Source organism: Aythya ferina (assembly GCF_964211825.1).
Source record: "Aythya ferina genome assembly, chromosome: 6".
Lineage (NCBI taxonomy): Eukaryota > Metazoa > Chordata > Aves > Anseriformes > Anatidae > Aythya > Aythya ferina.
The window spans coordinates 13,683,248-13,699,198 of NC_140303.1; the positions used below are offsets into that span (position 1 = coordinate 13,683,248).

The window sequence follows — 15,951 nt, forward strand, 5'->3', positions numbered from 1 at the left end:
CTGTGCAGTGCGGTGCCTTTGATTCAGCAGACCTCACAGCCATTACAGGGGTGGCAAAACTTAGGATGTCTCATCAGAGGAGAACAAACACGTGTGTTTGTTTGTTTGTTTGTTTTTTTCCTTTCTAATAAAGGTCCCATTTTTACTTTGACACAAGCCTACTCCAAATGTACTCTGAGATCTCAGTTTCTGCTAGGTTTTACACCTAATAAGATCTAGTAAATTTGTATGAATTCAATATAAGTATTGCAGCAAGATGCACTTCTTGCTGATATTTGAAATACAACCTAACAAACAAGTTAAACCAACCTAAGAGGCAGATGAACATAGGACTTGCTCACTTGGCCCTGGTCTTACAACACCCACTTGCGGGATGCAGAGATGAGCATGCGTAAAGCTACAAGGTCTTAGATCTTGAATGACATGGCAAAAATCGGTTTGTTTACTATAACCAATTCCTCATTTACTAAATAAACATTTTTAAATATCAATCATATTGAATTTCCAGATGTTGTCACATTTTTATGCTTGGCTTATGTCACCCTCATCGCTATGACTGATTACCTGTAAATCACAAGTAAATAATAAGCAACAGTGTCACCATTCCACATTCTTTTAAAATATAAAATTTTAAAAATAAAATTGGAATGAAAAATTCCTAAAGAGTTATTCTCTGATTTCTTTTAGGAAAGATTGTCAAAACTTCTCCTGTCTTTCTGAGTGGCTGGCAATTAATTTATGCATCGTGTCCTGAAAACTGCAGATGATACCTTTAATGATGATTTGGATGAGGGAATTGAGTTCACCCTCAGCAAGTTTGCAGAGGACACCAAGCTGGGGAGAAGTGTCGATCTGCTGGAGGGTAGGAAGGCCCCACAGAGGGACGTGGACAGGACGGGGCGATGGGCAGAGGCCAAAGGGGTGAGGTTCAACGTGGCTAAGTGCTGGGTCCTGCACTTTGGCCACAACAACCCCATGCAGCGCTACAGGCTTGGGGCAGAGCGGCTCAAAAGCTGTGCAGAGGAAAAGGACTTGGGGGTGCTGATTGATGCTCACCTGAACATGAGCCAGCAATGTGATTAGGATGATGGTTGGACCAGATGATCTTGGAGTTGTTTTCCAACTTTAATGATTCTATGATTATGCACAACACAAATCATCCTGCACCATTTAAAGTCCAAATGCTGGATAGCAAACAAACCCTGCCACAGAGTGGCACCCAACAGGTCTGCACCTAAAGACCTATCAACTGTAGGTATACACAAGAGGAATCTCAACTCTGACTCTCCATAAACATATAAATTCAATTTTTTTTTTGTGAAGCTTATGTGAAACATACCATTTACTTAATATAGCATACTTGTGAACTTGTTAATCTAAAAACTGTTTATCAAAACTACTGAGGCAAAAGGGCTAAAAAATTGCCACCTCATGACACATAGGTCAATCAGTCATATTTTTTATTTATCTTAAAAATATCCGTACCTTTGCTTGTTTCATATCCTACTGACCAAGTACAGTGATCTGATATGGTTCTAGTATTGCAAAAAGATGTCTTGCCCCTTTTCTTATTAGTATGAAAGAGCACTCTATTTAAGAAGAATAAAATAAGAAAAATCTGTTGCCTAATATTTTTCCTCTAGTGAATGACTCCCTCCCCAGACCAATATATCTAGTCTGTGTACAACTCTTTCAGCAAATACTGGATATAAATTACACTCCTCTACCAGCTTACTCATGCTCTTTCCACACTCACACAGCAGAGGCTGTTCACTGAGGGGGTGGCTGGACACTGGAACCAGCTCTCCAAGGCAGCGGTCACAGCACTGAGCCTGCTGGATGGAGTTTGAGAAGTGCTTGGACAAAGCTTTCAGACATAGGGCCTGATTTCAAGGAAGTCTTGTGTGGAGCCAGGAGCTTGGACTTGATGATCCTTGCTCCTTCCAATTTTAGATGTTCTATTTAAGAAATATGCTGCAAACTAACTTTAATGGTCATTACATTTAATAATGGTACTGTAAGCAAGGGAAAGACTTCTAGATGAAGATATAAATACATTACATAAATACATAAATAAATTCTCTTATGTGTATAGGTACCAGCAATAATAATCTTGAAGGTCTTTTTCTTAAAATGTGTATAGGTACCAGCAATGATAATCTTGAAGGTCTTTTCTAAACTAAATGGTTCTATGATTTTGAATATTAAGTTCTATCAAAAGATCAGGTCAATGATCAACAGTAATAAATGGAGCAAAGTGAATGCAAGAAATTATTACTGAAGGAATACAGAACAAAATAAAGTACCATATAAATAATTACTGCTACCTTACCTTGAGTATCATGTGCTGCTCTGGTTTTGCCAGCCCAAAAATGGAAGAGATGACCCATGCATGGAATATTTTCCGTGCAAGAAAAAACAAACTGCACTAAGACATTCTAGTCTGGAAAAGTTAGGACTTAGTGGGAATACCGCAGTGGTATAGAGATCTGAGCACCAAGACAAAGGTGACATGGAACAACTGCTAGCTATACGGTACATGGTGTACCTGTATCATACAGAGCACTAAAGAACATCGAATTAAATTAGCAAAAAGTAAACGCTATTGCAAAAGTCTTTAAATACACTATGGCCCTCCTTACTAAAGAAGGTTGTGGAAACTAAGAAATTTACAGCAATTCATAAAACTGGAACAGGAATTCATGAATAAAAAAAAAAAAATCTATTAAGGATTCTTAAACACAAAGACTAGCTCAGGAAGTCTCCAATTCACAGATTACTGATGCAATTCTCAGGAGGTATCTGCAGAGGTATACCTTTTTCTTCTGTTTTATCACTGCATACCTGCCTGTGGGAGAAGAATACTGGGCTAGATTAACCTTACCTTAACATCTTAGTCTTACTTAAGACAGCTCTTATGCTGGTGACAAGATAATCAGTAGATGTGACACTGCTCCTGGATTTTTCATCCAAGAAATGAAACAGAGGAAATACCTGTCAACCATACCATAAGAACAGGTCAAAAAACACCAATAATTTAATTTCTGACAATGTTCTGCTTAAAGATGGGAAACTTTATGGAAACTAAAGTGTAAGAAACTATTAACTGGCCAGACATCAAAACATGGAAAACTTTGGCTGAAATAATATAATCACAGCTAAGAAAAAATGGATTATCCAGAAAAACCAGGCACAAGGGCAGTGTTAATTGTTGACTTTAGTAGATACTGCTGACAGGAGAGCATGAAGGACGTCTGGGCATACCCTGCCATCTGCTTTAAAAACATTACCCTAGCAGGTGCCATTAGCCCAGGTCCCTGAAGCTGAGATATATGAGCACACGAGCTCCACAGACAGGAACCATAAACACGGACAACCTGATGAAATTATTTGCACACAAGTTGCCTCCAGTGAAAAGGAGCTTGCTTTTTATATGTGTAATAGACTTCCTTCTACATTTAATGATGACTTCTCTCAAGGATATTCAAGGACAGATTCTCTAGATGGAGCATTTGCTTTGTTGCTCTACTCCTGTGCCAAGTTAACTTCTTTGTGTCTATCTCCAAAAAGTGCCTCCAAAAAGCCTTAGCAGATTAACCTGCAGACTGGTACCTTTTTTTTATTGGCAGATTTATACAATCACCCTCATTTGATTTGAATGAGCAATTGTTCCCTTTTCAGGTTATTCAGAAATTCACAAGATTTTAACCTGTCATCTCTCAACTGAACTGACCAGTTCTCAGTGAGAGCTCACATGCCCTCTGTGCTGTGGTGCTAAAGGCATCCTGAAAGGCTGGGTACTGCAACCAAGGTTCCCAAGAGCTGATACAGGGAAAGAACTTTCTACAAACATAAGGGTTTCCCACACCCCTAACTGCAAAACAGCTGCTCCGATATGCACGCTGTCACTTAACTTGCTGGGAAAGGGATGTATAAGTAGAAAGTCTCCTATGAAGAAAGAAAGAACATTCGATGAAAATACAATTTTCACCAATAGAGTACATAAAAATAGCTTAGTCCGGCTTCATCTTAATGCAATTGGCCCTGGAGACATAAAAGTTGTTTTATGAACAGCTTTTATAGCATTTTCTCAGCTAAATAGGTGAGAAACAGTGGGGAAAGACAGAATACCGTAACTGAGCATCTATTTCTATTTCAGTTCATTCCTCTGTTAGAAATGAGAAACGATAGCACAATTGTGTGTGTGGTATAAGGGGGAACTCAGAACTGGGGAGAGCTGTTCCTGCGGCATGTACTGCAGATAAGAATACGGTGTCAAGTGAATCAAAGAGTCGACGTGTAGCTACACGTCTGTCCCAGCTGAATCCAACGGTGTGGATCAGAAAAGCAGCTTTCAAGACTAATCCATTTGAAGGAAATTCATCACGGTAATTCTCCTCCGTCCTTCATCTCAAACAACCTTCGCGTACATTTTGAGACATGCATTTTCATAAAAACTCAACAGCTGAGAACATTTTTGAACACTCTTTACCGATCAGTGATTTCTGGATGAACTGTTTAAACAGATGGTACTATTTCATGGCAAATAGATGGTAACAGTATTTCAGGAAGATGATTTTTAAGACGCCAAGGTGCTATTATATGTTGTGAAAAGAACAACAGAAGCTCCTCCCACCATGCTGTCTTGAAAAGTTTATAAAAATTCCCAGAAATCAGGCAGCAACAGTCCATACATCAGCTACTAACCCAATACAACAATCATATATTAGGTACTGTGAGTGTTGGCACTATTACTTATTTGCTACTATAAGGATGATTATGTCACAATACTTCAGTACATCCTGGTTCATGGAATCCTTATTAATTATCTTTCTTTAAAAATAATAATAAAAAAAAAAAGATGGTTGTTTGATATGCCTTCTTCCCCCCACACTCTCGATATTTATTTTTAGCATTCACGTTAAGCTTTAAACATGCTTTAAAATACTGATTTCCCCCCACACTCCCACCCCCCTGGAAAATAAACAGGCATGCCAAAGCCAAGCTCTACAGAACAAAGCAATGCACACAATGATAGGTAATATAAGAGATTTCAGTTTTAAAGCTTTTACAACACTACTGTAACTAGCAGTTTTAGAAATTTTTAAGATACTTCAGAACTTTCTTTTTAAGTCATGGCTCAATTTATGTTATAACCTGTTAATTCAAATAGTGCCAGTCCTTTTGGACCCTTGAGTCTAGGATCAGTGCAATGCTAAAGAACAACAATTAAAAATCTCAACAGCAGCTGCTAATTACTTGCTAGGGCTTACTGCATTGCTGCCTGTCAGCTAATACTTAATGTTATATTAAAAATATTTCCGAGGAAATGCCACCAGAATTTGAATACAGCATTTGTGCATTAACACAATGCACAATGTGAAAATACTGTGATAATTGAGACATGCAAACAATTTAGGTGCCATGCTAATAAAAGCTAATGCTGCATCCAACAGAATGATGACAAAAGAAAACACAACCAATAGCATCTGAGACATTCTTTCCATCCATTTTTAGCTGGTTACTGGTCCAGAGATTGTGAGCCAAACACATGTATTTTGTCATGCTGATAAATGATGCAGCGATTCAATAAATATCTGCAAGGGCAGGAGAAGTGACAGTGAGAGCTAACACGCTATCCCATGGATGATAAGAGGTTTCACTAAACCTTCAACTTGCCTCGCATATTGCTAAGGTACATTCTAGACAGCAATTACATGAAACTGCATCCAGTTCATACCCCAGCTCTTTTTGGCACCCTTTAACTAATGAAAGGTTCTTGATAGATATTTCTGTCTAAATAACTATATTAGGCTTAGCCAGTATCTTCTGTGTTGTAACCAGAAAGCAATTTACTCACAGTACATAATTTGCAAGGTTTTGAGAACTGCAAAATCACATTGCTACTGGAACAGACTTAGTTACCGGTACAGCCTTCTCCATTAGATACTTGCCACTAAGTAAAGGTCTGTTGAGTGTATAAAGAGGTGGTAGATCTTCTATCTCTGCTATCCTCTGGTATACGGCTCTGGATAGATGATCCCCATGATATAAACTCCCCAAGATGATGCTAGAGAAGTAAATTGGCTCCACAAAGAGGCTAAGTAAGGCTCCTTGAATACCCAATACGTTCCACCTAAGAGGGAGGGAAAAACAAAACAAAACAAAACAAAAAAACAAAAAAACTTTCTTTTTAATGGAACAAGTAACATCTGCCAGACATAATAGCAGTTAATCACAATGGACCAGACGTTCAACCTTTCCTCTCTTGAGCAGAACATGGCTATGGTAACATAGCTGTGACACCTGCTGGAGTTTCAGAGACTGGTTTATGGGATGCTCAGCAAAATCCTGAGCTAGGCAACCAAGAGGTCTACTGTCAGCATCCACTTCAGGAGCAGATTCCATAACCTCACTTCCCTTCTACTGTGCCTGGTGATACATTTTTCAGCACCCTAATGTCAGAGATGGATGGGATCATTCAATCAGAGGAAGTCAAACTGTGAGATCCTTAATCAGAAACAGTAGCTGATGCCTCCAAAATACGTGGCAGTGGGCAAACCATCATTCTGACAACACAGGGATTGTGTCTGCAAGACCTCAGTACCTCGTCACCTTCATAGAAAGTTTGTTCTTTACACCTTAACCAAACTGTCCACATCCTGCTGTCAGAAAGGATATTTGTAGTTGCCTGCAATATTCACGGGCAGGGGAAAATAATCTCCAGGTACTCTCTGCTTACTTTAGCTGCTTCACAGATTCCAACTGTAAATCCCTGTCTGTACCATTGTGACCCACAGTCAAACAGGTCCAGTAGCAGGAATCTAGCATGCATAGGAGCAAAATACTGAAGAGATTTTCTATCTGTGTTCACTTAATCAAGTTTTGGCTCTCAATCTATATGTGACAATCATATGAAACCCATATGGAACACCTTTTAAAATCTCAAAGTCTCCTGTAGAGTATTTCCACTAACTTCTTTTCTGAGGTATACTTGCAAACAATTTGTCACTATTAAAATAATGTATCTGAGTACAACTGCAACACCCAGACTGGGTACCCAAGCAGAAGGAAAATTTATTTTGGTGCTTGAATAAAAATAAAAATAAAAAATAACACAATGGAAGCTGTTGTGCTCATATGAAATGGCTGTCCTTACTTATATGAGATGCAAGGATCCCCTAAGAAATGAGGGAGCTCTGATTGTGTTAAAGGTGTTTCTTGCACCTTGTGCTGGGATGGCATGGCTATATATCATCAGTTCAGGCTAGAAATTGTATAGGATAACTGCTTCACTACTGTGAAAAACTGAACTGTATGCTTTGGCTACAAGTCTTGCAAAATTGTGAAGAAAGGGTAAAGCAAAAATTGCAGTCCGAGGAAACAATTTATTTTCATATCTTTACTGAGGGTAAAAACTGAGGCAGTATGGATTAGCTTACTCACCTGTCATTAAAAAAGCTGGCCCTAATGTAGGAGTAAAAACACTCAACTAACAAAAAGTAAGGTATCTGTTACATTATATAATGGCCTATTTTGTATGACAGTGAAAATGCAATGAACAGCCAAACATAAGGTTAAAGGTATCAAGTGAAAATTATTGCCTCCCTGTACCAAGATGACTTTCTAAGGACTTTGCCTTGACTAGAATTTTGTAAGCACAGAGGTATGTTAATTGCCAAATAGATCACAGTAGTGTTTTCTTGTTATTTGCAGTATTACCTACATGCAGGATAGAGAAGGATATGGACTACTACAGACAGATAATATTATGGAAGAAGCATTTGGAAAGAATCCAAGAGTAATCATAGCAAATTGGGTTCTTACAATTGTATCCGAAACTTACAGACACAAATTAAGCTTCCTTAGCTTAGGCACATTACATCTTATTATTCTTCAATAGTACTTGAGTGATGGATGGAAATTTTAAAAAAAGCCAGAGTATTCCTCTGTCAAGCCATGGCTCCCTAAATAAAACTTTTGCCAGACCTCTTTTTTCCTTGTTTCCATCTTCATTACTTCTAGAGCTTGTGTTTTGCTGCTTCTTCCCCACCTCCCACACTTGGTGACCTTCGCTGGCAAAGAAAGTTAAAGGTGAAGTTTGTCTTTTAATTGAAATGAGGAGTTTAGACAATTGAACATACTTCTGCAAGGTAGAACACACGAACCTGTATTACAGTTAATTCCTATTCTGTAATAACTGCACGTGCCTACTGGTTTTGCTGGGGTGAGCTGTATCACTGCGAGCAACGGATTCAGAGCAGCTGTAAATACAAGGTTTGTAGAAACCATTCATACACACAAAGCCTCAACCTCATAAAATTGATCAGGCAGGGTTGGATAGTGATTAGGCTTATAAAATTGCCTTTAAATTTCAAGTGTCACAATAAAAGATATAATTATCCACAGAAATAAATAACTGTTTCAGAAACTGACAGTGAGTCAGAGATAAACATGAAACCCAAATGAAGTCCTGTTGATTGTAACTGAGGCAAAAAGGATTATGCAGAGACTTTCTTGCTTTTTCCTATTCATACTGTACTTCTTTCTGGCTAACACTAATTTCTCACTCCCATTAGCACATACAGCAAAAACAACCTCTACAGATATAAACTGAGAAGTAGCTATACCAATAATATGCATCAATTTTCAAAAAGACACAAGCCTTTTGAAACCTGAAATGGTAAAACTGTCTCTTCCTGCCAATTTACAAGCATGACATGTCAGAATGTTCGTCAACAAAAGCTGTCAATTTAGCACTAGAATTTACTGAAACTTATTTTGAAGTTAATGGGCCAAATCTGTACAGGTTCATTACAAACCATAAGATGCAGAGCTGAGAGTGAAAAATTTATCAAAGAAAATGTTAATAAATTCAGGATAGAATCATAGAATGGTTTGGGTTGGAAGGGACCTTAAACCCCATCCAGTTCCAACCTCCCTGCCATTTGAGCCAGGTGGCTCAAAACCCCATCCAGCCTGGCCTTGGGCACTTCCAGGTATGGGGCATCCACAGCTTCTCTGGGAAGCCTGTTCCAGTGCCTCACCACCCTCAGAGTGAAGAATTTCTTCCAGATAGCTGACCTAAACCTACCCTCTTCTGGTTTACAGCCATTACTTCTTGTCCTGTCACTACACTCCCTGACAAAAAGTCCCTCTCCAGCTTTCCTGTATTGCCTTTTCCACCAAGCCAGCGAAACACCTAACAAAATGTTTGTTTTTTTCTTCATGTATATATAAATTAGTATGAGAAAAGGGTGAAATAACCAATACCACGTAAATCTAGTTTGCAAATCCAAACCTTCCAATGCTCACATTGTTTTTATAACACAGAAACAAACCTTTCTGCTGCAATGCATGCTGCAGCAGAGTGGACGCAGACCCTGGCCATGGCACAGTGCTCAGGTAGGAACATTTGATGGCTCTAGAATGTGATAATGGAAGAAATATCTCCAGTATATTCTTGGAGTATAAAATACTCCATAAGTATTTTCTTGTATAAAAAAAACATTGTTTTCTAGTATTTGTTTTGCATTAAAAAATTCAGTGATCTGAAAAATTTCAGGTTTCAGAATCAAAAATGACAGCAATTAGAAAATGCTGCTGAGTTGTCCCTTTGGAGCATAGCTCAGGCTACTTTGTGTCCCCACTTTGCTTTACAGCTTAGAATCCCCCAGGCACATTTAGGAAAAATAAGACCAAAAGACCAAATGTTTGCTGTCATCAAGATTTTGTCATGTCTTCTACCTCATCTAAGAAGTAACACTGAACCCAAGCATTCACAGAAATGCTGTTTCCAACTGCAACATCTCACCATCTTTACAGACTAGACCCCAACAATAGCTCTGTAGATCCAAACATTTCCAATCCAAGTCTCAGTCTCCTACAGTAGCTCCTACACAACAGCAAACAACTGCCGGTTCCCACAAACGCAGGTGGATTCACATCCTGCCTCATCTGCACTGAAGTATCCATAAATACATATGCAACTTTTGGTCAATGAAGTTGCAAATGAATAGTGGTCAGCTCCTGACTACTTACTCTCTGGGTAGTGTGCTCACCTGAGAGCTACAATCAGGGTTTTTTAGCTGAGCATCACCTTGGGGGAAACATGATTTTACAAAATTATCATACTCATTGGTTTTCCTGTTCTATATTCACCATTTAGATGCTATTAGATGCTTAGATGCTGCAGAATGAACGGGAAGAGATGATATTAACTAATCTAAACATGACCTCTTTTCTGCCGTGTTCAAATCTGATTTCTCTTTGCTTTCCTAAGAGATTAACTGAATCTCCATGATCAGTGCCTCCTTTTCAAAGCAGACACAGGAAGCAACATCGTCATGTGAAGCAGTCAGTCTTTTACCTCAAGTGGCTCAGTCAGTGCCCCACACTGACACAAGTCACTAAGCACAAGTCTACGATCTGTTACAGCAGCACTTCTCACAAACTTCTTCTTACTTATCTTGAGGTCAGACTTTCAATTACAGACAAGAGGATTTGTTTTCCCTTGTAGCTGAACCTAGGCTGTCAAATGCACAGCTCTGATTTGTCCCAGCTTTCCCAGTGTTGCATGGATCTGGGGCATACTGGTGAGCCTGGGCCAAGACTCAAGTCACTGGTTTGAGTGGTTACGTGATGCTGGGTAGTGATTTCCTGCTACTTTACCCAAGGTTTTTCACCTAGGCATCACACAGCCGTCATGTATCAAAATTAAGGCATTCTAATCTGTCACTTGGACTAAGAAGTGTTCAGAATAAATGTTCTTCCTATTGCTGTTCAGAAATCACACCAGCTGTCATGGAGCTTTCCATTAGAAAATGACTCTCAAATTTGAAAAAAGCTCAATGGGCACAAACAGAACACATATACAGCCTTTAGTGAGCACACATAGGATTTTAAGTTCTTTTTGTGCAACCTCATCAGTCCAAGAAATCTGGATGGTGGGGTCAAGAAGGAAAAGCCATCAGGGAAATAAACAGTAAGACAGTTATAAACTTCCATTTGGATATCCCACTCTAAATACTGCAAAACAAGGTCAGTACATAGGCACATGACGTTATTTCACACCAAAGATTATCAGAAGTAACATTCTTTATAGCAGAACAGCACCAATAATTTCTCCTTAATACAACAGGACCACTTTTTAATTAAATCACTTCTCAAATTCTAGAGACTTCCTAGCTAGGAAACAGGGTGAGAAAACATTTCGTTCTGCTTAGCAAGACAGCAAACCTCAACTGAAATGTTTTGTGAGAAATTAAGTAACTATTCAAAGCTGAACAACTTGAAATGAATGTGGGGGGAAAAACATACCAAACAGAGAATGACAAAAATATGCATAATAAAGCACCATGGATATAATAAAGCCTAGGATACATTTAAAGCAAATGCATATATATTAATGTCCCAAAAAAAGGGTATTGTCATAGAATAACACCACCCTGAAACATCACCATGAACTAACACTAGGACAATCCTGTTCTAATGCTTCTGATCCAAGTGGAATTACATTCAATTTTACCTATGCAGGCCTTTTGCTATTTCTCATTTTTTCTCCTGGTGACATCAGTGCCAGTTAGAGTCTGGCACCCCTCATTTCCTTCCTACCTAAAGCACAGCTCTCATACCTCTTGACTTTTCCTCTTTTTTTCCCCGTCTCTTCCAGCATAAGCAGAAGGAGGCCATTTAGGGGTGCTGAGTATCTGCCTCCAACTAAGCTGGAGAAGAAGAGGGGAGCTGAGCTGTCTGGAGGGAAGCAGAAGACCCGTGTTGTTCCACAGCCAAAGCCTGTTTCACACGTCCTATCTCAGCCTGTGGCACAATCCAAACCTTGGCTTAGCATAGCCAAGTCTGCCAATGTACAATCAGCACCTGAAGTCAGCCCAAGGAGTTCCATCCACTCTTGCATTAGAGCTCACCTGTTACTAATGGTGAGCTTGGCCCATCACTGTAATGAGCAGCTGTAACTGCAGACCTTCTACTTTTTAGCATTTTTTTTTTCCATAAAAAGAGAAGTTTAACAGAAGTTCTACAAGTTTCTTGGGTGTTCCTACCAGGCTCAGGAGGGTGCTAGGCAGCACACTGCAACAAAGCACTTAGAGGCTGAAAGTCACAGCTTGGGTTATACATATAATCCACACAGATATGGCTGTTCAGGTACAAAGAGTTTTTCTGCTCTGGATTGCACGTGCAATCCTGCACACTTTATTCACCCATGTGTTTTCCATGCTGGGACTGTGAACCTTTTGGAAAGCTCAGTGCAAGTGCACAGGACAAGGGCATTCTGGAGCACTGACTGTTGGAAACTACATAGCAATGCATTCTTTCAGATTTAAATGGACAAAACATGGTCATAATGTCAGGGAAATGTTTTAAAAAAAAAAAAAAAGAAAAAAAGAAAAAAAAAAAGAAAAGAAAAAAAGAATATGAAAATTTGGGCCTCCTTACCCGTCATACAGTCTTTGTTCTGTGTCAAGGGGTTCTATTTGCTTCCTTCACTGGCACAAACAAAATTATTCCCATTAGCCCCAAGGAGAGGTGACAGCTAGCTACGCAAGCGAGAGATGGATTCTGTTCTGCATCACACAAAATCAACAAAATAGTCAAATGTGTTCTAGCTCAATAACTGTCTTCAAGTTTTATTTTCACTAACAGCAACGATGATGTGATAAAAGAAGTCAAATGAATGCAGCATGAATACCACATTGGATGGCTAGGAGAAGTTATTGACATGAAGCTGGGAAATCTATTTGATGAACTATTGAAAATATTATTTTAAAACTTCAATGTCATTTTTGTAAAATTGCCTTTCAACAACCCAACATAGTGGCTTCTGAGTGGCCCCATCTATTTGTGTTAGAAGGATTAAAACTAAAGTGCCTTCCTTCAGTAAAATGCTGATTACTTGAGACAAGACTAGAGGAAAAAAGCAATCACCTAACATTCATCCTATATGTTTTGATTTGGTGTACACAGTTCACAATTACATTTCCACTTACTTTCTTTGTTAAAATAGACGTAATAAATTCTGAATCAGACTAAGTGTGACTTGACAGACCAGCACAGTTTTTTTTTAAATTAAAAAATAATTAAAATATCAGGTGAAAAACTTGGCATTTCTCATCTATTTCACGAGAACAAAGAGGCTGCAATCAGACAGGCTCATTTCAAATAATACTACAATCTTCCAGCAACTCTTCCAGACCTCTGGTACTTTTTAAAGGTTACTGCTGCTAAACTGGGGCTGTGGTGGGGGGTGTCATCTGTCTGTCCACAGTTTTTAAAAATCTTTATCTTTGTCTGTCAATAATGACAACAAAGAGTAAGAATATATCAGATAAAGTATAAATAAAAGTACTAGTACTGGAACCAAAATATTTATTTACAGTAAAAATATTAAAACTAACATTAAAATAATTTTGAAGCTAGAAATTAAAAATGACTATCAATGGACATGTTTTTAACTAGAATACTTTTTCCCTGCATAAAATAACAAAAATCTAAATTTATCCATGGAACACATCTGTTCCATTGATATACAAGGACATATATAATCAGAGGAAATTAATCAGCTACAGCTAATAGATTTATTGCACTCTCACTGTGTTGCCAATGCCATACTACATTAGAAAAAAAAAAAGAAGGTATTCCTCTGATATTTTCCAGTAAAAATTACAAAACAAGGCTGTCATGACTTAACTTGCTAAAATGATACTGTTTTCACCTCGCCTCTGAAGCCAGCAGAAGGTCTGACACCAACTGTAGGTGAAGAATCAGAGCTTCATCACTGGAGTTGCAGCCATGCTACATCTAAGCAAGGAAACCAAGCAATAACCTGCACATTCACTGCAGCTGTCATGCAACCCTCCTTTCTTATTCCACTGAAAAAACAATTATTTAGTATCTCACCTTGCTATCTTGTCACTGCATGACATAGTAAGTAGCCTTTCTCCTTGCAATACTCCATCCCACGTCTGGATAGTGGTCGTAGAGCGCACAGGGATTGTTCCTTCCCCAGATTCTATTTTTGTTCGTAGCTGTCCTCTTGCCTTGCGGTTTGGATGTCTGTCCCCTTGATCTAAATGACAAAAACTGCTTACAATCAACTGAAAAATATTCTCAAAATATTTCACAGATAGCATTACAATAAGAAGAGTCTATTAAAGCCTACGTAGCTGCTGGCTTACACGACAATTTCTATCACTCCTTGCAATGTAGCTGCATAACCATATCACTAGTATGTGCTCAAATAATACTTTAAACTCCAATACTAGAATACTACTGCTATCATACCCTCTTGTGCTGCTTCATGTGGTGAGAAAATCCTAGCATCTCCACAAGGAGACGTGCTGATATAGAGATGAAACTGCACATTTTCCTTCAGTTTAAACCCGCCTTGCTCCGATTTGATAAAAATGGATTTTTGCTGATCATCTTTATTGCTGAAACAGAGAACAAAAATATAGTCAAAACCAAAATTAACGTAAAAAATAACATAAGCTGGTCAGTCTCAACAGGCATTGTCTCAACACATGATGTCTGGAAATTTTATATTATAACTCTAACAAGTTATTACAAATTTAAAAATGAAAAAAGAATGGAGACAAGAAATAGAGAGCCTTTTACATTCCCCAGTGAGCTTTCAGGGACTTATCAGAAAACAAAGCAACATCACACATTGGACCTCTTGAGATTATTTTGATTTAGATTTTTGTTTACAGATTACAAAATGATTCCCTATAATTTTGTCTGTGCTTTCCTCTCAAGATTGACACCTAACTGAATACATGTTTTGTTCAATTTAAACTTCAGGGCAAAGAGCTTCAGTTCTCAGTTAAACATTCTAATGCAACAAGTGTTACTTTACACACTTCATTTCAGCAGGGCATGTCAGGACAAATGTTTCAGATTCAAATAATTAGAAGGCATTTTCTTAAAGCTTCACAGCTCCATGTGGTCAGCTTATCTTCCCATAAGCTTACCTTAGATAAAGCTCAAGTTGTGTATATAGAAATTTAAGCAGGCACCGTCGAGATATAATTTCCGCGTGGCAATCATTTAATGCAAGACCCCGATCACTCATGTATTCACCATTGATGCATTTTGTTCCTGTAGAAACACTTATTACCAGAGCATCTTTCACATCTGTACCTGACAAAACAAAATTTTAGAATGAAGATACAATTAAAATCACAAGCAACTTAGCAAGAGATCGTCCTGCAGAATTCAAACAAGGCCCTTTTGTTTCTTTTCAATAAATATTTTTTCTTCTGATTTTTTCATTAAACCAAAAGCTTCATTCAGACTTATCTTTCCTCTACCAGTATGGTCTATGGTTCTTGTGAGTTCTTCATTTTGGAGCTCAGATGAGTTAGAAATTGAAAACCTGCAGGGAAAAATTGCTGCTTCAGGAAGAGTTATTACAGCCTGATCCCCAAAGATGATGCTTTTTTCTGAGCCCAGGCAGCCAGTTGGCTTAGAGCACGGCAACCTTTTGTCCATATATGCAGATATTAACAGCATATTTAGAAATTTGCATTATTAAAAGGCACTGATTTATTAAAAAAAAAAAAAAAAGAATAGAAGGGTATTAAACCATCAACATGATAAGTAAAACTAGATAATGAAGTTCAAATAGTTAAACCATTTTGAAGCTTATCAGCAGTACAGGACATCTAGAGACATAGTTCTTGGTGTTAAATAATTCTGCACAATTGAATTAAAAATATTTTGCATGTTTTCTATACAAAAAAAACTACCTTTGTCATTAAAATAGTCAACTCCATGAAGAATTTTGAATGACAGGTCAAAATGTTACATCCCTGTACCAAAACAAAGCAAAAAACACCAGATATGGAAAGCAGCTGGCCCTGCTAAATGCCTTCTGCTGTCTTCATCCAACAGAATATTTACTGCAGTATGGACAAGCGGGAAGAAACATATTCA

At 38.2% G+C, this 15,951-nt stretch overlaps 1 protein-coding gene across 4 annotated transcripts in view; it reads right to left on the bottom strand.

Annotated features, from left to right (window-relative positions):
- The window catches only part of ADARB1 (adenosine deaminase RNA specific B1), a 63,762-nt gene that overhangs the window by 5,249 nt on the left and 42,562 nt on the right, over positions 1 to 15,951 (bottom strand). For 2 of the 4 annotated variants that reach the window (XM_084524316.1, XM_084524317.1), the window contains exons 6-9: positions 14,988 to 15,156; positions 14,299 to 14,447; positions 13,915 to 14,083; positions 5,955 to 6,136 (exon numbers count right to left, since the gene is read on the bottom strand). In XM_084524316.1, the coding sequence (XP_084380442.1) occupies positions 5,955 to 6,136; positions 13,915 to 14,083; positions 14,299 to 14,447; positions 14,988 to 15,156 (669 nt within the window). Of the gene's footprint in view, positions 1 to 2,375; positions 2,845 to 2,884; positions 2,995 to 5,950; positions 6,137 to 13,914; positions 14,084 to 14,298; positions 14,448 to 14,987; positions 15,157 to 15,951 lie in introns of those variants that run through there. The other 2 variants (XR_014694526.1, XM_084524318.1) reach the window with 2 other exon arrangements.